The sequence below is a fragment of the Xiphophorus couchianus genome, chromosome 3 (assembly GCF_001444195.1).
Source record: "Xiphophorus couchianus chromosome 3, X_couchianus-1.0, whole genome shotgun sequence".
Classification (NCBI taxonomy): Eukaryota; Metazoa; Chordata; class Actinopteri; order Cyprinodontiformes; family Poeciliidae; genus Xiphophorus; species Xiphophorus couchianus.
Window position 1 is genome coordinate 562,178 of NC_040230.1, and position 22,026 is coordinate 584,203.

The following is a 22,026-nucleotide window of genomic DNA, read 5'->3' on the forward strand; positions in this document are numbered from 1 at the left end:
GTGATTTTTTTTGTAACTGAAATACAACAGAAGAGAAAACTTACATTATTAACTGATTAGTGCTGCACTGAAAGATTATAAAGTTCAACATTTGATCAACTAAAGAAACAGGAACAGATGTCTAAGTGTCTTGAAATCTAATAAAACTTTCTAAAACGGGAGTTTTCCCAGATCCAAGGCGTAGAAAGTCTGAGAGAAGCTGACACCCACGTCAAAAAATCCAGCAAATAGTCCGAGTGGTTTGTGCTCCGTTAGTGCAGGTTTGTGCCGTTAACATTTTTGTTTGTGCGGGTTTAGTTTCTGAGATATTAAAAATGATTTTGTAGGTCATCCAGAGTTCACCGTCCCCCCATTTTGCTCCAGAACAAATAGTACTCTGTTAGAGCAGGTTTCAATGACCTAAAAAACAATTTTTTAGGTCATTGAAACATTTCCTGCACAACATCCACTTTAGGTTTTATTATTGTCCTGTTTCTGATTTGATTTTTGTGCAATAAATAAATAAATAAACTCACCTCACTTCCTGCAGGGCAGCAGCTGTGAACACACTGGAATGACCTAGTCAAAGTCCAGCTGAGAATCCATGTCAGGAAGCTTGATGTTCAGAGATTCTCTGGCTTCCATCCATCCGAATGCGATCTGCCTTTTCAGATCATTGCACTGTTTTCTGGCGTGTGTTGCTCAGTTCAACCAGTATGGATACTTCTGGAACGTCCTCACACCTCAGGATGCTTCAGCTCTGATCTGGAGGATGTGTCATGAATAAAAGCTGATTTTGTTTCCGCCGTAAGAAGCTGAAGTTGCTCTTCACGGTGCGCTTCCTGACTCGGCCTGCAGGGGGCGCCGCGGCCCGCTCCTCTCCGGGTTTCCCCGGGTATAAATGCGGGAGGAGCGGCTGCGGAGCGGAGATGCTCTCCAGCAGCCAGAGGAGGAAGAAGAGGAGGATGAGGGTGAAGAAGCGGAGCTGATCTCAGTTCGGAGCCGCTGAGCTGAAACTGGAAACTTCCGCATGTTTTTCTGAAGCTTTTCCTCAACCGAGCAGGTAAAAGAGAGGAAGAGTGTGATGCTGCTGAGGAAGAGTGTGATGCTGCTGAGGTTTGGGTCAGAAATCCTGAGCTGATCCGGGTTCTGTCTGCTCTCTGCCGGTCACAGGTTCTGTTTCTGGTTAGTTTCCTCCTGATGCAGGTTAGTTCTTATGGAGAATCCTCAGCTGGTTTCTGTCCTGGTGGATCTGATGATCCTCTCCTGGTGATCCTCAGCTGATGATGATGATGATGATGATGATGGTGATGATGGTGATGATGGTGAAACAACCCAAACTCTTCACATAAAGCAAAATCACAGCTAGCAGTCTGTAGACGGACAGAAGGAAAATGTCCAAAGGTCAGAAAAAACCAAGAACTGGATCAAATCACAGACGGAAAACTTTGAAGAGAAAAACATTTATGAACCAATTAACTTTAGTTTCTTTATGTGTCGATCTGTTGGTTGTTCTGGTGATTTTAGTTCAACAGAAAAAAGTTTGGTTTAATGATGAGAGTTCCTCTGATGGATGGTTGGATGGATGGATGATGGTTGGATGGATGATTAGATGGATGGTTGGATGGATAGTTGGATGGATGGATGGATGGATGGATGGATGGTTGGATGTTGGATGGATGGATGATGGATGGATGGATAATTGGATGGACAGTTGGATGTTGGATGGATGGTTGGATGGATGGATGGATAGTTGGATGGATGGTTGGATGTTGGATGGATGGTTGGATGGATGGATGGATGGATGGATAGTTGGATGGATGGTTGGATGTTGGATGGATGGTTGGATGGATGGATGGATGGATAGTTGGATGGATGGTTGGATGGATGGATGGATGGATGGATGATGGTTGAATGGATGGATGGATGGATGATGGTTGGATGGATGGATGTTGGATGGATGGATGATGGATGGATGGATAGTTGGATGGATGGATGGTTGGACGAACAGTTGGATCATGATAACAGCTGCAGATATTTCGGATCTCTTGGCTCTGGATGAGTCTGTTTCCATAGCAACAGCTGCTGAGGCCGATGGGAGCTGTAGTCCATGGTGTGTGTTGAGCTTTTTAGAGTTTCCTGAGTTTTTATGTTCCGCTTCATGTTGTATTTTTAAAATCAACCCTCCTTTTATTGGATTTAATTTATTCATAAATGTCACTTCCTGGCAGAAACAACTTCCTGTGTGACTGAAGCGTTAAACCTGTCAGGTGTATGAATAATTCTGATCTGGAAGGTCTGATGGCGGCTTTAAACAGGCGGCAGCCGGACTCAGATGCTCGTCACGTTTATTTGGTGCCATTTGTAAAGTTACAGTCCAAAATTAGCAGCAATAATAAATATTTAACTGGCTAACTAAATAATTAGTTCCAAGCTAAATACTTAATTAGCAAGCTACATATTTAGCTATTTACCTATAGCTAAATATATACAGTGAGCTAAGAACTAGCTCTAGCAAAATATTCTCTTTACCAAGTGAATATTTAGCTAGCTCAGAGTTAAATATTTAGCTAGTATGCAAATTCACTTGTTGATGAGTGTAAGTGGACTACCAAAATAAAAGCTGACTCTGATAACCAGTACACAAACTTCTGCTAGTGAGACTGACTCCTCCAGTCTTCTGCTTTTATTTTGGTAGTCCACTTCCAGTTATAGGCAAGTGCATTTGTATCTGTATAGTATAGTATTTTGATCTTAGCTAAATATTTAGCTTGCTAACAAAATCTTTAGCTTGGTAACTATTTGTCTTCAAACTATTTATTTAGCTCAAATTAAATATTTAGAAATATGTAGCTAAACATTTTGTTAGCAAGCTGCTTGCTGATGAAGTATGTAGTTTGGAGCTAAATGTTAGCTAAACTTTTACTTTTAAGCTTAATATTTAGTTTGAAACTGTGGCATTTATCAGTGAATGAATAATGTGGTGAAAATATGACTTTTAAAAATGAACCTCCATTTTTTTCCTCCTGTAACAGACTAAATAATCCAGATTATTGCTGTTTATTTCTGACAGTGTAGCTTTATTAACGGCCTGTTACAGCGGTTCTGACTGAAACCGGATCCTGGACAGCCGAACACGCCTGGTCTGGTTCTGAGATGTATCTGCTCTTCATCCTGTTATCTGAGCCGGGGCCTGGCGGAGGAAGAGGAGGAAACCTGACATTTCCTGCAGGCGGCTCGGTTAATCAGATGATGGTTCGGTTCTGATCCAGATGGATTCAGCTCTGCTTCTGCTGCCTCTGAGCCAATAAAACACTTCACATCTTTACTGAACGATTCGGAACATTGTCACAGTGAAACATTTATGGAACATTTATAAAATTATGAGTTTAACTCTTTTTAGACTTCAAGTAAAAAAAAGATCTGTCACTTTGGAAATAAAAAATGTCCAAATAATCTTGGATTTTACGTTTGATCTTATTTTTTTAGAGTTTAAAAAATAAAAATAAAAACATAAATATAGAATTTTCCAAAATTATATGATCTGGCCGTAAAAGAACAACTTGAGAAGCCTGGACATTAAAATATGACAAAAGACATTTTATTTTGGAAAAACGATTTAATTCTTTTCTTAAGTTTCCATTAATTTACTTGAAAATGAAATCAAAATGCTGCGTTTGTGTTCAGCTCCAACAAGTTCACCGGATCATCCGCGCTCGGAGGAAACTGATTAATTGTTAAAACAATCGGTGAATGACGGACTAATCGATTACTGACCTGATCGCTGGCTGCAGCCCTGTCCTGTGTTTTCCTGTGAAGGTCGGAGGTCAGTGGCGACCAACAGGGTCGACATGGTAATGTGAAGGTCGGAGGTCATCTCGTTCTGCTTTTCAACATCTTGCTCCGTTTTCCAGATGATTTGACCTCATTTCTGAAACAGGAGGTTCTGACCCACTTCCTGCCTGCGCCTGCAGACTTCCTGTCCCGCCTCCGCCATGAGTGACATCTTGGAGTCGGCGGCCGGCTCTCTGGGTCTGTTCAGCAGCTCCTGCCTCACCAAGGTGGAGTTGCGCCTCACTTGTAAGGGCGTCTCGGACCGGGACGCGCTCTCCAGGCCCGACCCCTGCGTCGTGCTCAACATGCAGTCCCATGGCCGGTGGATGGAGGTAGGTCGCCATGACAACCAGCACCCCATCACGTCGATGGGCCGAGGTCGTCCTCCTGACGTGCCGCCATCTTTGTTTCTGTGTTGATTTGTTATGAGAAAATTTTGAGTTCAGGAGAAAATTCACCAGAAGAAAAAAATTTACTTAAACAGAGTCTGATGAAACTCTGACGTTACATCCTGCAGAACCAGAACATCACTCTGTTCTGGTTCTGATGCCTCAGCACCATCTAAGTGTTGCTGGTCCAGCTCCAGAACCATCAGAACCTCACCCGGTTCTGATGGTTCTCACAGGTTTACCTCACTGTGCGTCCACAGGTGGACCGGACGGAGGTGATCCGCAGCTGCGTCAACCCCACCTACTCCAAGGTCTTCACCTTGGACTTTTATTTTGAAGAGGTGCAGCGGCTGCGCTTCGAGCTGTTCGACATCAACAGCCACAACGGGCCGAAGGAGGCCGACTTCCTGGGCTCAGTGGAGTGTACGCTGGGACAGGTGAGTCCAGCTGGGACTAATTATTAGTTATCTTTTGTCTGTAACTTTGCCAACAGCGCCCCCTGTCATCCAGCAGAGGTTTCTGTCAGTCTGAAGCTGCTCTGCAGATTCCATTAAATAAAAACTCAACCAGATGTTAAAGGAAGATCTTTGATTTGGAAAAGATTCGACTCCTGCAGTTTCATTTTCCACCAGGATGATTTCATTTCCTGCAGAGACCAGAGAAAACAGGAGCGGAAAGTCTGGAGACGGCGTGTGTGTGTGTGTGTGCGTGTGTGTTTGTGTAAAGATTGTTTTCTTATCAAGAGCATTTATAACCAGGAAAAAATAATCTAGTGTGTGAAAAATTGAGTACCACTAAAGAAACATGTCGTTTCCATGGTGACGGTTGACTGGTCCAGAACCAGAACCAGACCGGGTTCTGGTATTGATGATGTTTCTAAGGGTTAAAGTGTTGGATGGTGATGTCATTGGTTCTGTCAACTATCCCTAGTAACCATAGCAACACTTGTTGCAACACTTTCTGAATGGGCCACATACTCCAGAAGGTGTTGAGGAAGTGAAGTGGGCGGAGCCAAGAGGGGCGTGGCCAGGTGTGGAGGAGTGAGGCGGTTCAAATTTACTTTTTACTCAAACAAGCAACTAGAGACACAATTACATCAACACTATTGATCAACGCTATCAATCAATGCTAGCCACCAGGGGGCGCCTCTGAGTAGTTTTATACCTGAACCAGACAGAGATAGACGTCAATAAAACTGGAACCAATAGGAAAATTCGCCTGCAGTACCACTGTTCAGCCCTCAGAGGGAAGCACTGAGGCATTTGCAGAATTAAACAGATTGAAAGGAAAATGTTAAAATTTGCTCATAAGCATAAAGGCAGGGGCCGATAGGGCTGAGCTGGTGGGAGGGTTGGAACATCCCATAATAATCGTGGTGTGAACCTGTGTGTGTGCAGATCGTCTCTCAGAGGAACCTGACCAAAGCTCTGCTCCGACCTGGAGGAACCGTGGGGAAAACCATCATCACGGTGAGTCCGAGTGCCGAGTGCTGGATCCGTTTCAGCTGGGATCCGGTTCAGATCCGGTTCTGCTTTCAGTCACCTGAACCTGCTCCTTTGGGCCCTGTGTTACTGACTGCTGCTGGTCCCTTAGATCTTCCTGATCTGAATATTCAGTGTTTGTTTTTGACTTAATGACGGTGTCCTCGCCTCGTAATCAGCCTCAGATCAAAGGGATGTGTGTGTGTGTGTGTGTGTGTGTGCGTGCGTGTGTGTGTTCAGATCACAGCAGAAGAGCTGACGGGGAACGATGACTACATCGAGCTCTCCTTCAGTGCCAGGAAGCTGGACGACAAGGTAGCAGCTTCAGTCTCAGATCTGTTTCCCCTGAAGGCTAAGCTAGCTAAAACCAGCGGTGGACACAGCTAGCTAAGACGTTAGCTGCACTAATCATAAATAAACATTAGCTTGGCTAATGCTAAAGCGCTATGCTAACTCAGCTAAGCTAACACTAAAGCACCAAGCCAGAGCAGTATTTGATGGAAGCTAATGCTATAGTCCTAAATTCAGCCATGTTGACACCACATGTGTTGAGGAGGAGCTCAAAACAATCCATACATGTGAATTTTCAAACCTCAACGCAGAGGTCAAACTTTATTCAGATGAAAGTTTACAAAACTTTATCTGGTAAAACTAATGTAGGGGAAGCTAAGTGTGCTAAATGTTTTCAAAGTTAGCAAAAGCGCTAACATAGAGGTTCTGTTGTGATTCAGAAGGTGTTTCCTGCTGGAGAGAAATGGAGGAAACGTTTCTCTGCAGCAAAATCTCTCTCTGCTGATCTGAGTGTTTCTGGATGTTTCCCAGGACTTTTTCAGTAAATCGGATCCGTTCCTGGAGATCTACAGAGTGAACGACGACGCCACCATGCAGCTCGTCTACAGGACGGAGGTAGCAGATCCACAACAAAATCCAAAAATACCTCATGTTTACAACATCAACATTAATATTCATCAATTTCTGCATTTCAGAAAATGTTTCATTTCCAGTTAATCTGGTTCAGTCGGTTCTGGTTCAGTTTGAGTTAATCTGGTTCAGTTTGAGTTAATCTGGTTCAGTCTAACGTCTCTGTCTCTGTCCTCCTCAGACGGTCATGAATAATCTGAATCCGGTTTGGAAAACCTTCAAAGTGTCTCTGAACTCGCTCTGCAGCGGAGACCACGACAGGAAGCTGCAGGTAAGACGCCGCACGTCCCTCAGATGATGATGTCAGCTGATGATGTCACGGTAGCACTTTAGCTAACAGTGACAGGAAAGCCTTCATCTTCCTCTGTCAGTTTGTCTGGAGCCTCATATGTTTTTTTTAACCCAGAGGTCAGGGGTCAGAGGTCAATCTCAAGGGTGTTCCGATGAAACTCTGGACCATAAAGTAACTGGGAGTTTTAGCTGTGAAAACAGATTACTGGGAATTTCCTCGAGCAGCTAGCCTGGTGAGCTAATGTAGCTGGCAAGCTAATTGTTGATAGCAACTGCTAGCCAGCCGCATTAGCTCGCTAAGCTAGCTGATTTCCAGCTATGCACATGCGCTTCCCTGCAGGGCAGGTGGCATGCTGAACAAGAACTGACCAGGAAGGGATGTATGGGGTGCCATCAGTGCCTTTACATCAGTGGTGCCCAGAGTGGGTCCTGGAGGCCCGGCATCCTGCACGTTTTATTCTCTCCCTGGTACCAACGACCTTCTCAGCAGGTCAATGTTCTTCTTAGTCTCTAATGATCCATCATTGGATCCAGGTGCGTTAAAGCAGGGAGAGACTAAAGCATGCAGGATGTCGGCCCTCAGGGACCCACTTTGGGCCCCACTGATTTACATCATCAGAAACGAACAGCGGTGGTTATTTAGGAACAAAATGGAGGTTTGTTTTTATTTTCACCGTGTCATTTATTCATTCATAAAGGTTTAGTTATGAACAGTAGAACTAAACTGAGTCGCCTCAGAGCTGTTCACACAGCGCTGCATTGCAGAGAGATCATGGAAAGTCGAGTGGAAGGAAAAACTCTAAAAAATCTAACAGTTGTTGAGCAACGTTACCATGGTGACGGATTTTCAGAGACAACCAGACAAAAGCTGTACCTCCAAACCGTTTGGTTCTGTGCCCCAGTGATAAAACCACAACTATTTGAATTTAATCTTAGAAGCTGTTTTTACAGAAACCGGGCCAAGTGATTCTGATTTGGGTCAGAACCACTTGGCCCGGTTTCTGACCCGGTATCGGAACCAGGCCGGGTCTCCAGTCTGCTCTGTGTTCTGGTTCCAGTGCACCGTGTGGGACTGGGACTCCAACGGGAAACACGATTACATCGGAGAGTTCGAGGCATCTTTCAAGGAGATGAGAGGCGCCATCGACGGCAGACAGGTGAGACCGCCAGGTCCAGGTCAGAGGTCATCTGCTGCTGGAGCTCAGAAAAACACAGAAACATGTAGATCAGTGGAGCCCAAAGTGGGTCCCTGAGGGCCGACATCCTGCATGCTTTAGTCTCTCCCTGCTTTAACGCACCTGGATCCAATGATGGATCATTAGAGACTAAGAAGAACATTGACCTGCTGAGAAGGTCGTTGGTACCAGGGAGAGAATAAAACGTGCAGGATGCCGGGCCTCCAGGACCCACTCTGGGCACCACTGGTCTAGATGAACAAACTCCAGCTTGAAGCCCAGTGTGTGTGTGTGTCTCTGTGTGTGTGGTTGTGTGTGTGTCTCTGTGTGTGTGGTTGTGTGTGTGTCTCTGTGTGTGTGTGTGTACTTTCTGCTGTTTCTCCTTCAGCAACACGATCAATTTACCAACTGAGTGTCACACTGAGTGACACCACGACCCAAATGCTGTAACACACACCGTGCCACACACACACCGTGCCACACACACACCGTGACACACACACCGTGCCACACACACACCGTGCCACACACACACCGTGACACACACCGTAACACACACACACCGTGACACACACGGTGTGTTCACATGGATCTGCTCTGTGAGGGTCGGCTGTAAATCTGGATTTATGTCATTATTACAGCAGGAAGAGATCCGACCAATCATTCAGAAACAGAGTCCAGATTCTTCTGGATGTTTCCTCCGCTGAGCTCTGGACCGGACCCGGTCCTGCCAGCTTGCAGGCGCTCTGCCGCTGGTTTCCTTGGAAACACGACAGGATCCCTGAGCAGGAGAACGACCCGGCTCCTTACCGGACCTCTTCAGATTAATGAACCCTGAAGTGGGCTGGCAGAGTCCTGACTGCCGAACCTCTAGGGAGGCAGTGGGTGACGGGGCGACTGCCAGAGGAGCCGCCGCGCCGCCGCTGGGATTTACCTGCTTTCTGTCAGCTGGCCGTTCGACTCTGAACTACAAATCCCCCGACCCGTTCCTCTGTGCCGGAACGAAGCTGAAGCTGGTTTACGATTCCAGCTCCTAATCCTCCTGACTCAGATAGAGCCGCAGGCTAAGTGCCGGGCTGGGCAGCTGGCGGCGACCTCAGGGCGGTAACCGCTGCTGGATGGGGGCGACGCTTCCTCATGTACCATGAATTCACAGTAAAACGACATGAAGCTTGTGGGTCAGTGGTTCTAGGGGTGTGAATACTTTACTGACTGAACTTATTGGATAAATGATGTGAACACAGTCAAACATCTGAACTGTTCGCCAATGAAAGCATGAATCGTTCGTTCAGATGGATCCGTGCTGACGTCGAGTCACTGAAATAAAACGGGTCAAAGATCCAGAGCAGAACCTTCCAGAGGTCTGAGTGACGCTTCTGTTTCCTGTTTCCTGTTTGTGTTCCAGGTCCAGTGGCCGTGCATGAATCCCAAATACAGAACCAAGAAGAAGAACTACAAGAACTCTGGGATCGTCATCCTGAACCAGTGCAAGGTGAATTCTGCTCCAGAGGTCCGGTTCTGTCACAGCACACCGGGCCGGAGCCGCTCCGCCTGCTGACCCAAACAGAGCAGAACAGAACCGAGCAGAACCAACAGAACAGAACCGAACAGATCCCAGAGGAGTTCTGTTCTCTTCCAGACTGAAACCTCTGAATTTATTTTGTTAGTTTGGATCAGAACCGATGTCCAGTCCAAAACCTTTGGTCGTTCTGGTATCGGTTTCAGATCATATTTCTGGTTCTGAACAAAAATTATTTTTAGTTTTGCTGTTTCCAGGTCTGAACTCTTCTTCTGCTCTTTTAATTATTCAGTCTTTATTTTTCTGACTGTCTTCATCCTGATTAGAAACTCTTCTCCTGCAGCGCCTGCTCTGATTGGCTGCTGTCTGATCAGCTGACGGCGAAGCTTCAGTGATTCACGACGGAGTTTCTGTTTTCTGTCTCAGATCATCAAGATGCATTCCTTCCTGGATTACATCATGGGCGGCTGTCAGATACAGTTCACTGTAAGAGCACACACACTTCTACACCCCCCCCACACACACACACACACACATCTACCCCCCCACACACACACATCTACACACACCCCCCCACACACACACATCTACATCCCCCCCCCCTCCCACACACACACACACACACACACACTCCCCTCTGCAGACGTCAAGACCCAGAAAATTTTCTCCAGAGATCTCAGAATTTCACAAAGGTCAGATCCGGATCAGTGTCCCGCTTCTCATTGCTGTCTGGGTCTGCCTGACGTTGCCATGGCAACAGTAACCAGGACAACTGCACTGGCAGCCTCCGTGTCCCAGTTAGAGCTTTACTGGCTCTAACTGCTGCAGTGGAACCAGTGGAGCCAGAAGCAGACAGGCTGGGTCCAGTATGACTCGTCTGGCTCTGATCAGACGGTCATTGGGCGTTCGGGTCATTGGGCGGTCGGGTCATTGGGCGTTCGGGTCATTGGGCAGTCGGGTCATTGGGCGTTCGGGTCATTGGGCAGTCGGGTCATTGGGCGTTCGGGTCATTGGGCAGTCGGGTCATTGGGCGTTCGGGTCATTGGGCAGTCAGGCGTTCGGGTCATTGGGCGTTCGGGTCATTGGGCGGTCGGGTCATTGGGCAGTCGGGTCATTGGGCAGTCGGGTCATTGGGCAGTCGGGCGTTTGGGTCATTGGGCGGTCGGGCGTTCGGGCCGCTGCCTGTAAGGCTACAGAAACCAACAGAAATCGTTTGGGTTATTCAGCCTGTCATTACAGAAAAACACAGAGTTCATGTTTCAACGTCACATTTTCACAGTTTTATTCGTTCATCTGTAAATGTAACCATTTCAAACTAAATGTTTAGTTAGCAAGTTAAATATAAGGCTAAATATTTAGCTAATGTTAATTCGCTTGTGGAAGTGGATTACCAAAATAAAAGCTTGACCTTCTAAATGTCTTTCCAAACTCCTAATTTCAAACATCTTCATCTTCGTTTCTTTTGTTGAACTTTCAGCTTAAAATAAAAAATGATCCGTTTTAAGGCTAACAGACGTTTAACATCAGCAAATGTCACACACAAGACCCAGCTTTAATTTTGATAGTCTATTTCTGCTTATTGGCAACAGAATTTACGTAACTAAATATTGAGTTGGAAGCGTAATATGCAGCTGGTGTTGAGAATAAATAATTGTGTGTTTTCTTCTGTCTGTTTCAGCTCGTTGCATGCTTGTATTCACATAGAAACGCCCTCTTTAGGGCGCAGCTTCAATTGAGGCTAACAAAGAGAATTACAAACTGCAGTTTGGCGCCATTTTGCTCTGTTAGCTCCCAGCGGTAGCATGTCAGATGGACCAGCTGTATTTTGGTTTTTGGTCATGAATTCAACTCACTGACTCTTCAAACTTATACATCAAGAACTCGGCATGGAGAACGGACGATTCTCCACACCGGCTCACAGCTAAATAGTTATCAAGTTAAACATTAAATAGTTCCTGTGTTAGCTTAATTTGGAGCTGAATATTTAGCTGGCTAGCTTAGTCTTTAGTTTGAAGCATGATGTTTATGAATGGATGAATAACATGGTGAACAAAGTGAAGCTCACGCTACATAACTGATAACTTTGTAACTTTACAAGCGGCGGCTAAGGACCAGGACCGGAATCCAGTACTGGAACTGGAACCAAAACCAGTACTGGAATCTGGAACTGGAACCAGGACCAAGATCAGAACCAGAACCAGCTGTTTTATGTGGCAGCAGCTTCCTGTCGTCTTCAGAGGAAACTTCCTGATTTTCTCAGCTTCTGTGACTGACGCTTCCTTTGTGATCGTCATGGAAACGTCTTCCCGGTTGGTAGCCTCTGATTGGCCGTTTCCTCTGCAGGTGGCCATCGACTTCACGGCGTCTAACGGTGACCCGCGGAACAGCTGCTCCCTGCACTACATCCACCCCTTCCAGCCCAACGAGTATCTGAAGGCGCTGGTGGCCGTGGGCGAGATCTGCCAGGACTACGACAGGTGGGTCAGAACCGGCGGTGCCGCTCGACCCGCTACAGTCTCAGACCGTCGGGCTGGGCTCTCAGAATCCCCTCTGGACAGTTCACTGAGATTATAACATCATGAAAATAATCTGATGGTTTCAATTCCAGATTCTGTCATTTCTACAAGCTTAAAAATTCATTTCAGCAAAAGCCAGGTGAAGACTGTTGTGCTAAAAGGACTTAGCATATCACCGAAGATATGCTAACCTAAAGTAGCATCTCAACGCTAACATGTAGCTGCTAATGCTAATGTTAACATCCACAGTCCAGATTTCTAAAGAAGCTCCATGAATGATCAGAGAAACTCTGGAAAGATGAACTTTGCTCCAATCTGTGAAGAATCTGAAGATTAAAAACTATAAATGACTTTGATGTTGACCTCATATTATTATAGTTTGGAAATTATTTGACTTCATTCATTTTCATTTATCCTCAGAAACTTGAGAAGAAATTCCAGATGTTGGAAACAGAAATGTGACTAAATCAGATTCTGATGGGCTTTTGTCCTGAACAGGAAGTAGCCTCCCCTCAGCCAATCAGAGTCTGTTCCTGAACAGGAAGTAGCCTCCCCTCAGCCAATCAGAGTGTTTCTCTGTCTCCTCTCTCTTCAGTGATAAAATGTTCCCAGCGTTTGGCTTCGGAGCCCGGATCCCTCCAGACTTCAAGGTAACGACCCGCCGGGCCATCCCAGCATGCACTCTGCTCAGAGAGGTTGCTGCTGCATGTCTAGCAGCGCCCCCTGCTGACCTCATTTCCCTTCCCATGATGCATTCTGATCAGCAGGAAACTGATCTGCTCCGCTTTTGGTCCAGGCCATTACTTCAGATCTGAATGATCAGAACCAATAAACCCACAGCCGATGATGATGAAGAAAGTGAGCTCTCATCTTCCTCTCTTGTTCAATCAAAGATCAAACGCAGCTTCCTGTTTCCTGCAGGTTTCCCACGACTTCGCTGTGAATTTCAACAAGGACAACCCGGAGTGTGCTGGTAGGTTCTGCTCTCCGATTGGTCCAAACGGCAGAGAGGAATGGTTCTGCTCTCCGATTGGTCCAAACGGCAGAGAGGAACGGTTCTGCTCTCCGATTGGTCCAAACGGCAGAGAGGAACGGTTCTGCTCTCCGATTGGTCCAAACGGCAGAGAGGAACGGTTCTGCTCTCTGACTAAACTAAATCCTGCCCAAAAACTAAATAATTGCCCACAAATTAAAGTCCTGTTTTTAAAACAAAATTCTGACCTGATTCTTCATTCATTCAAATTTCTGTTTCCATGACAACATGCTCTTAACTGAAGTGAGTATTCCAGAAAGAGCAGAAGAAGAAGAGTGACCCGGTCCTTCCTCTCCTCACTGACTATTGATCAGATTGATCAGCGGTGGCTTTGATCCGCTGATTGATCCTCCTGCTGTCTGCTGACTTCCAGCATGAAGTTTCTTCTCCGTCTGCGTCATTTTAATCTCAGGCAGCAAACACGAGCTGCAGCGTGATCGTATCTGAGTTAAAACAAACCAAACGCTCCGGGGTTAGCAGGAACCTCCTCCTTCTCTAACCTGACCGAGGCAAACTGAAACGGTAACCTGTAAGAACTACAACGCTCTAGAAAGGATGGGCTAGCATTAGCATTGGATAAACCAGCAACTAGCCTGCTAGGCTGGTCAACCGTGACTCTAACTTTGTTCTTTAAAGGAAACTTTATCTAAGACAAAAGCCTAATCAGCAGTGATGGAATAGTTACTTTGAAAAAGTAACTTTAATCGGATTACTGATTATTCCTAGAAAAAGTAACTTGGATAACTGAGTACTGTCAAGGAAACTGGTATGGGGTTTGAGATCTATCCAGGTACACGCAGAAAAAGGTGCATGAAGGCCTGAAAGAAATAAAGCAATCTTGTGTTTTGATTTATAATGATTAAGTTGGACATGTATGAGTACAATTGGTAAAATGACTGTGTATAAGTAATCACTGAATGATTCTGAAGTGTACGAATCATGATCTGTAATGATATAACAACAATGAAATAATTAGGTTTGATGATTTATAATAAGTGAAAGGGGTGATTAATGCTTATGATTAATGCTTAATGGAAATCAGCACATAGTTTTTAATATTTGACTGTAGTTTTAATATTTACTCACCCTTTTCTCTGATTAATTATTAAACACGGAAAGAGAAGGGGAACTTGTGAGTTCCTGCTGTCGCAAGCAGTTCTGAACAGATGGCCAGACGCACAGGATGGGTGGGGCGGTATGGTTGGCTAAGATCAACACGCCAAGGGAAGGACGGGACTTTCCACCTCAGTCAGCAGACAGGAGGGGCCCACGTAAACTAAACTCCCCATACACATGCATGGCAGAGAAACGTATAAATGCAGACGAAAAAGGAGAAGTTCTTGTTCTTTGTCCGCGGCGCTGAAGGAGTCGAAATGGAGAAGCAGAGGAAACAGCAAGGACCGCACCCTGGAACCACGGGAGACTTGATACTCAGCGCCGCCAAGGAGGGACAAGTTCCGGACGCCCAAGCCCGATTTCCTGATTTGGCCATCGGTCTGGCCTCCACCCCGAATATATTGCAACAGACTTGGAGAAAAGACAAAGTTCCCGGAGGGATAAAGAGCTGGGTTTTTGAAAGATTTAAACCCGTTCTACTTTGCTACTATTCTAAGGAGGATTTTTCCGCACAAGGATAAAGACTCTGTCCAAGGAATCTGGATGTCTCTGCTGCCAAGATTCACCATCAACGGGGTGTGAGTTGCCTCTGCTCCATAAAATTCCATCTCAGAAACAGTGACATAGGTTAGGGAAAGGAGACAGCATGGTATAGTTATACATGTGGACCTTATTATAGTGTTCTCAAATATATATACAATTGATTATTGATTTGTATGTCACATATTCCTGCTTAAGCTTGCTTAATAAAATTCATACCCTAAAATTCTAATGAGGTTGGTGGACATTGGGATTAATTGAGTCGTTTAATCATTTTCCAGTTCTTTTAATAAAGGTAAAACTAATGTACATGGTTCTAGTAAAGAGGAGGCTTCATAATTTCCTTTGGCGAGAGTAAAATAATGACCCAGGGACTTACATCCAAGTCACTAAATTTAGTCTAGCCGGTTCCAAGAGCAGGTTATATTTTAGAAAGCGAGCTACCGTTAACAGAAGTGGTTATTGGAATTATGCAGCTGTGAGGGCTACTCAGCTGACTGTTTCTTAACTGAAAAGGGTCGTAACTTCTGGATTGGAGGTAGTTAGAGCTAGACGAATCGCTTTCGACACCAGTTTGAATAGATTATCTCTTATAGATCTCATTTAGGGTAATACCCAGGTCTTAGAGATTTTCCGGACCTGTTAGACAGAGAACTGGTCAGTAGTCAGCCCCGGAGTGTTGTGATGAAGTGGGCGGGGCTAGCTATTGCAGGATAACGGACAGTACTTGATTTGTAAAGTAACTAAGTTACATTAAAAGCTACTTTTTTAGTTACCATCAGCAGCTGCCAACAACACTTTGCCTCCTGTGAAAATGACATTGATCTTTGCCAAAACTTAATTGTTAGCTATTTTATAATGTAACATCAACAATGTGTCTCCACTGATAAGGTTGAACTGAAGGGGAGATTGTTTAATGGTTACAACAGTACAAAAAAACTTTAGTAATTTTGTTTGTTTTTGTGTTTCTATTGTCTAGAAAACTATAAATAGGATTTTAAAGCCCCCCGTCTGCCCTCAGCCTCCAGGTTGTGCGTTACGGCCCTGTGTTTGGTGTCACACAGAGCTCCTCCTGCAGCTCAGCTGGCTGCACAGATTAGTGACACGTATCTTAATATTAATAATTAGAATGGCGTTTAGTTGCACAACTTTATGGACTCGTTCATTCGTGGCTGTTTTCACGTTTCTTGCTCTGTTCATATTAGTCTCCATGTTTGCAGTTTTCTGGAGCGCAACATGGAGCTCGACGTCATTCACAGGTCATATATTAACTTGACATTAACAAAGACACAGCGGGACGGATCATCTGGGAAATGATGGACAGGGAGAGCCTGACTAAAACTACCTGGAGGTTGGACACATTCTGGGGTTTATCGTGTCTCTGCTTATTTCCAAGCCCAAATGAGCAACTTCACGTTCAAAAACAGCCCAAAAAGGCGAAACCCGCGACTCGTTAAATTTGCTAGAGACTTTAAAAAAGAAACAAGCCCAAAGCCGTTTATAATAATCGGACTTGGCAACAGAAACTCCAAATAGTTCCTGTTTTTCCACCAACAAAATGTGCATCTCGCTCCTCCTTCCATTGTTTACGTTTCTGTCGCTGCGGATACTGTCGCATAGAAACGGCGATCACTCGACAAGACACGTAGAGGAAATACAATGAAATTTAAAAAGAAAAAAGTAACGTAAATATAATTTGCGAGGTTTGTTTATATTTGAATGTGCAAAAGAGAAGAGCCAGATAAAATCTAGGTGTGTTTCAGTAATTGGTGTGAAACTGAGGAACGAATTGAATTATGATTGTAAGTTATGTCCTTTCTTGGTGAACTTTAAAAGAGCTTTAAAATGTAAAATGATAAAATCTTAGGCTGTTATGTAGATTTATATATGTATTGTGAAGATATGCTGGTAGGTTGTAAGGTATGAAAACAGGGAAGGCAAGAATAAACTTTGCTTCGGTAAACTGGGTTTGTTTATTGTTAGGCCTGTCACGATAGCAAATTTTGCTGAGCGATTAATTGTCTCAAAAATTATTGCGATAAACGATAATATTGTTTGAAGACGTTTTTACACTGATTTAATGGAAATGATGTAATAATGATGTGATTTCCTGCCAAAGATAGATACACTTTATTTTCAAAAGAATATTTAACACTGGAGCTGATAAACAAAATAAACAAAACAACCAAAAACAAAATGGATTCTCAGTCTCCATTAATAAAAATCTCACTTGGAAAAAAAAAACTAAACAACATAAAGCCAAAGTGGAAATAAATACTGCATTCAACCAAAAGACTGCAGATTATGAAGTCTGTATATTATGTTGCCCTTCAGTAATAATTAGATTTAAATAGAGAAGATGGGCACATCGACTACCTGATGCAATAATTCACACTACAGATTTTTTGCTCCTATTTTTCCCTTTACAACAATCTTAAAACGCTGGTCTTTCTAAGATTGTGTGGTGTGTTACGGTAGATCGTCATTGCCGCTCCGATCTAAATCAGGGTTTTCCCCGACTGGGATCTTTAAAGACACCTGTTGAATGTGACAGGTAGCCAATCAGAAAGCGCGGATTCTCCTCCGTGTTTTCTAAGGGTAAATTACGGAGGGGAATCCCAAACAGCTGACACGGCGCAACCCGAAGTCCAGCGGACATTGGAGATGATATGTGGAAACAACATTAATGTTTATTCAACATGCAAAGAATATAGAAATGACAAGAGGAGGAGTTGGAGCTAAATTGCTACCGCAGTTGATAAACCCGGTAACTTTTCAGCTGTTCTTCGTTAACGTGACATAAACAGGTTCTAATGATTTTCATTCAGTCAGGACTTTACGCTGACACTAGCCACATGCATTGCAGGTAGATTGTAGTAAAGCATTGATTAATGCCTGGTTTTAAAATTAGTTAACTGAACTTGTAGCCATTATTTTGTGCCCATTGTTGGACACCACACGGCAGGAACGAACCGATCGAACCGTTATACCTAGGATTTCTGTCGGCTAATGTGTGGTCTGTCAGGTTTTGAAAATGGGCCGACAATCAGCACAGCTCTAAGATCGTGTAGTGTGCACTGGGCTTTACACTAAGGGAATGAGGAAGGGAGGGTCAGTGGAGAGCACCGGAGTTGAGCCTTTTTTCATTTGGTGTCATTAACAGAAAGAGAAAAAGGTCGGAAGAGACGATAATTAAAATGACGTCGATAGTTTTAATTTATCGTACGATTAATTGATTTATCATTTATCGCCAGGCCTATTTATTGTTGTTTTTTTCTTTTGTTGTTTCCTGTGTTTAATGTGGACAATTTACCAAAATAAAGCGATAAGCTAAACTAAACTTCCAGTGGGTGACCAGCTTACACATGCTAGCTGTTAGCATATTTAATGCTAGCATTAGTGAGTAGCCTCCTTCTCATTTTCCAATGCCAGCCTGTCATTAATCCTGACTCAGATCAGTAGCTAGCTGGAGAATGGACATAGCCTCCCGCTACTAGGAAGTAGCCACTACTGGATGGACACTAGTCTTAATTTTGCCGCTGATCCTGCGCCACAAACAACAAGGAATATGAGCTTCACTATTTAAAAGTTTTGTTGCATTTTTCTCTTTATGTGTAGAAAGTTCTCAAATTTCCTGTTATATTTAAGTAAAATTATAAATGTTCACTTCTAAAATATGTTTCTTTTGCGTATTAACATCTGAAGTTATTGGACTGACTGGCTCAGTGTAAGCGGTTCCTTTTGGACCTGCTCAGGTATCCAGGGTGTGGTGGAGGCGTACCAAGCCTGCCTACCCAAGCTGCAGCTCTACGGCCCCACCAACATCGCCCCCATCATCCAGAAGGTTGCCAAGTCCGCCTCGCAGGAGGTCCACACCAAAGAGGCCATGGTGAGACGCTGCCTTCAGGAACCTTCAGGAACCTTCAGTTCCCTCCGATCTAAACTGACCTGAACTTCCTGCTCCAGCAATACTTCATTCTGCTGATCCTGACTGACGGCGTCATCACCGACATGGCCGACACCAGGGAAGCCATCGTCCAGGCCTCCCATCTTCCGATGTCCATCATCATCGTCGGGATAGGGAACGCTGACTTCGGTGACATGCAGATGCTGGATGGGGATGACGGGATCCTGCGGTCGCCCAAAGGAGAACCCGTCCTCCGGGACATCGTCCAGTTTGTCCCCTTTCGCAACTTTAAACATGTGAGTTTCAGAGAACCAGAGGATATTCATAAAAACTCTTTTTGAGACTCTTTTTGAGTTCAGGCCTTATTGCTCAGTTCCTGAGCAATAAGGCCTGAACTGAATAAGGCTTCTTCAGTTCTTTTGGACTGAAGAAGTTTTGTTTCTGGAAAACTGACTAGTGCCAGGAGTTCATATCAGACAACATTTTGTTTCCTCTTGTGTCCTCTCCAGGCCTCTCCGGCTGCTCTGGCTAAGAGCGTCTTAGCAGAAGTGCCCAATCAGGTGGTTGACTACTACAACAGCAAGGGCATCAAGCCCAAAGTGCCCAGTGAATACCAGTCTTCCAGGCCGTTCGGCCCCTGAACCTCAGCACCACAGCAGACCAACCTCACAAAATGTTTACTGTCTTGTGTTTTTTTGTCAAAGCGGATGCTAAAGATGATGCACGCAGTATTTACCCATGAGGCATTGGGGCCATCTATCCTTGAACCAGTTGGCCTTCACAGTTTTGTTCTGAGGGACCAAATCTAGGAACCCCTTGTTTCCTGCTTTTGCTGCTGCTAGTTTAGAACTTTTAATGATGTCATCAACTGAAACATTTGCTGCCTTTCATATCAAATAATAATTCCCAACGGCAACCCCCTTAAGCTACACTCGTCTTCCTCTTTGGATGAAGGTGGAGATGCTTTTCAGGCCTTATTGTTGATCAGAGAGCTGCTGTTCTCCTGGTAACTGCTGAAGATCATAAGACCTGTAGATCCAAAGTCCATCTGGTCCACCCTAGATAGGCATCTGAAAGGTTCAGTCAACATTTCCATTGATCATTTACTTGTTGAGAAGAAACCTCAGTGCATTGACAGCAAGAGGTTTTGACATCCCAGAACCAAGAACATAGTTGAACAAAGAATAGGCAGTTGAACCTTCAGAAGGAGCAGTTTGGCTTCCGTCCTGGCCAGGGAACACTGGACCAGCTCTACACCCTCCGCAGGAGCTCAAGGGCTTATGGGAGTTTGCCCAACTGGCCCACATTTGTTTCGTTGAGCTGGAGAAGGGGTTCAACCGTGTCCCTCATGGGCACCCGTAGGGGTCCCCCACGAGTACAAAATCCAGGGTCCTTTATTAGGGATTCTCTGTACAGGCATCACTGACACTGAACCAGACCTGTTTGTGGTGCATGTTGAACTCCGGTGTGGCTGCCATTTATCACCAGTCCTGTTCATGAAGGGCTTGACATGTGGGAGGCGACGTCGCTCCTTCTCCATTTATTTCCTGTGGAACTTGCGCAATGAGGTGACAATCACTTGCACTCGTCCAGAGAAATTTGTACAATGGAAACAAGTAGACATGTACACCTGGGCTTTTTGCTACTGTTGCTGTCATATTCCTCACATTGAGCCCATAACTTGTATGGACAGGATTTGTAGGCGTAGCCGAGTGTTGGGAAGGTCTAGTTTGTTAATCGGTGGATTTTGTTCCTTGTTTTATACGAATGATGTGGTTCTGCTGGCTCTTTCTGGCCTGGAGCTACAGAATGCACAGGGATGGTTCACAGCCAAGTGTGAGGCAGCTGGAAGTCTGAGACAATGGTTGGATCAGTTTGGCTTCTCCAGGTTGGAGGGACGTTACTCCCTCAAATGGAGGAGTTCATCCATCTTGTGGTCTTGTTCATCAGTAAAGGGAGGATGGATACGGAGATTGATAGACAAATCAGTGCAGCTGCAGTGCGGACTCTGCACGGGTCCACTGCGGTGAGGACAGAGCTGAGTCGAAAAGCAAGACTTTCCATTTACCGGTTGGTCTACAGACCAACCCTGACTCTGCACAGTTGGAGAAATCCTGGCTCTTCTTTACTTACAAGTCATCACAACCACGATGACCAGAAAGTCAAACACATTCCTCAGAGTTTTGTTGTTTTTTTGTAAGTTGGTGTTGGTTCTGTTCAGTATGCCGGTCCGGTGGAAGCTGATGGCAGAAGCTGTGAGAGGTCAGAGGTTTCAGAAATGACATGTTGGGTACTTGTAGCGTCTTGTCTGATGGATTTGACCAGAATCAGCACTGGACCTTGGGATCAGTGGACTTTCAGAGGACATGTCTGCAGGATCGTTGGATGGTTGAACTGTTTCTAAGGTCAGGAGGCCATGACATCATCCACTTCCTTTGAGCCAGCTGGACATGCCACTTCTACAGGAAGTTATTGACCATCAGGTGTCAAGCTCCGCCACAATTCGTATGACGTCACCATGTCGGTCCTGAAACTGTGGAAAACAACCTCTGTGGCATCTTCACATGAATCTATGTAGGATCATAGACTTAGACTTAGACTGACTTTATTATCATTTTCATGCACAGGGTGAATACAGAACGAAATTTCGTTGCATTCGGCTCAGGATAATGTTTTGAGCTTTCAATGTTGTGAGGTTACTCCAGAATAAAATAAAATACAGTATAAAATATGAATATAAAATATAAAATATAAAGTGCAGGACTGACAGTAAAATAGAAGTTATTTAGCTCTGTACATGTGCAAGGTATGAAGTGGAGACCAGATTTTAAGTGCAGTCCAGTTAAGAGTTCAACAGTCTGATGGCAAGTGGGAAAAAGCTGTTTCAGAACCTGGTGGACCTGCACCGGATGCTGCAGAACCTCTTTCCAGATTCATTCATACTGGCTTCACCAGCTGAGAAAGTCTTTGCAGTCACCAGCTGGTAGAACCTCCTGCTCCCTTTAGAGGTTCACAGGTGACTGTGTCTCACCTGCTCCATCAGATTCTCCTTCCTGGTTTCTCCAAATTCAGCCTTCACCTTGCTAGATCACTGCCTGTTGCTGTTGCTGGTTGACCTCCTCTACCTTCAGGACTTGAACTCCTTCAAAAGAAGGAGCTCAGAGCAGATCCCTGATGTATCCCACCCGAACCTGTGTGGCACTACCTCACACCTCACCACAGTGTCTCTGTCCTCACTTCCTCATCCAGGACCTCACTTCCTGTCTCGGTTCTGTCCTTGTGGCTCCACAAGGACAGAACAAGTCCTTTGGATCTTCTCTATGGT

General features: G+C 44.8%; 1 protein-coding gene and 1 long non-coding RNA gene across 3 annotated transcripts; one reads left to right on the forward strand and one right to left on the reverse strand.

The window, feature by feature from the left end:
• The first annotated feature begins 898 nt into the window (after positions 1–898).
• Positions 899–21,282, forward strand: cpne4a (copine IVa). 2 transcript variants are annotated; one of them, XM_028011436.1, is made up of 16 exons: positions 899–1,042; positions 3,954–4,145; positions 4,463–4,639; positions 5,600–5,671; positions 5,924–5,998; positions 6,506–6,589; positions 6,786–6,875; positions 7,954–8,052; positions 9,476–9,562; positions 10,016–10,075; positions 11,933–12,066; positions 12,701–12,755; positions 13,027–13,078; positions 18,550–18,683; positions 18,761–18,997; positions 19,211–21,282. In XM_028011436.1, the coding sequence occupies exons 2-16, from the start codon at positions 3,975–3,977 to the stop codon at positions 19,340–19,342; spliced, it is 1,659 nt and encodes a 552-aa protein (XP_027867237.1). In that variant the 5' UTR covers positions 899–1,042; positions 3,954–3,974; the 3' UTR covers positions 19,343–21,282. The 2 variants fall into 2 exon arrangements, with proteins under 2 accessions (XP_027867237.1, XP_027867243.1); XM_028011442.1 differs by lacking the exon at positions 899–1,042 and having other exon boundaries at positions 3,455–4,145.
• Positions 19,463–21,819, reverse strand: LOC114141054 (uncharacterized). Its single transcript, XR_003594755.1, has 2 exons — positions 21,692–21,819; positions 19,463–19,959 (listed from the first exon to the last, which is right to left on the reverse strand). It is a non-coding gene; the product is annotated as an uncharacterized LOC114141054 (long non-coding RNA).
• Between the last annotated feature and the right edge of the window lie 207 nt (positions 21,820–22,026).

Excerpts from the sequence above, each read along its gene's own strand:
- cpne4a (XM_028011436.1), top strand. The coding sequence starts at position 3,975 with ATGAGTGACATCTTGGAGTCGGCGGCCGGCTCTCTGGGTCTGTTCAGC. Across the intron at positions 5,672-5,923 it reads TGGGGAAAACCATCATCACG|ATCACAGCAGAAGAGCTGAC; the intron begins GTGAGTCCGAGT and ends GTGTGTGTTCAG. Across the intron at positions 8,053-9,475 it reads GCGCCATCGACGGCAGACAG|GTCCAGTGGCCGTGCATGAA; the intron begins GTGAGACCGCCA and ends TTTGTGTTCCAG.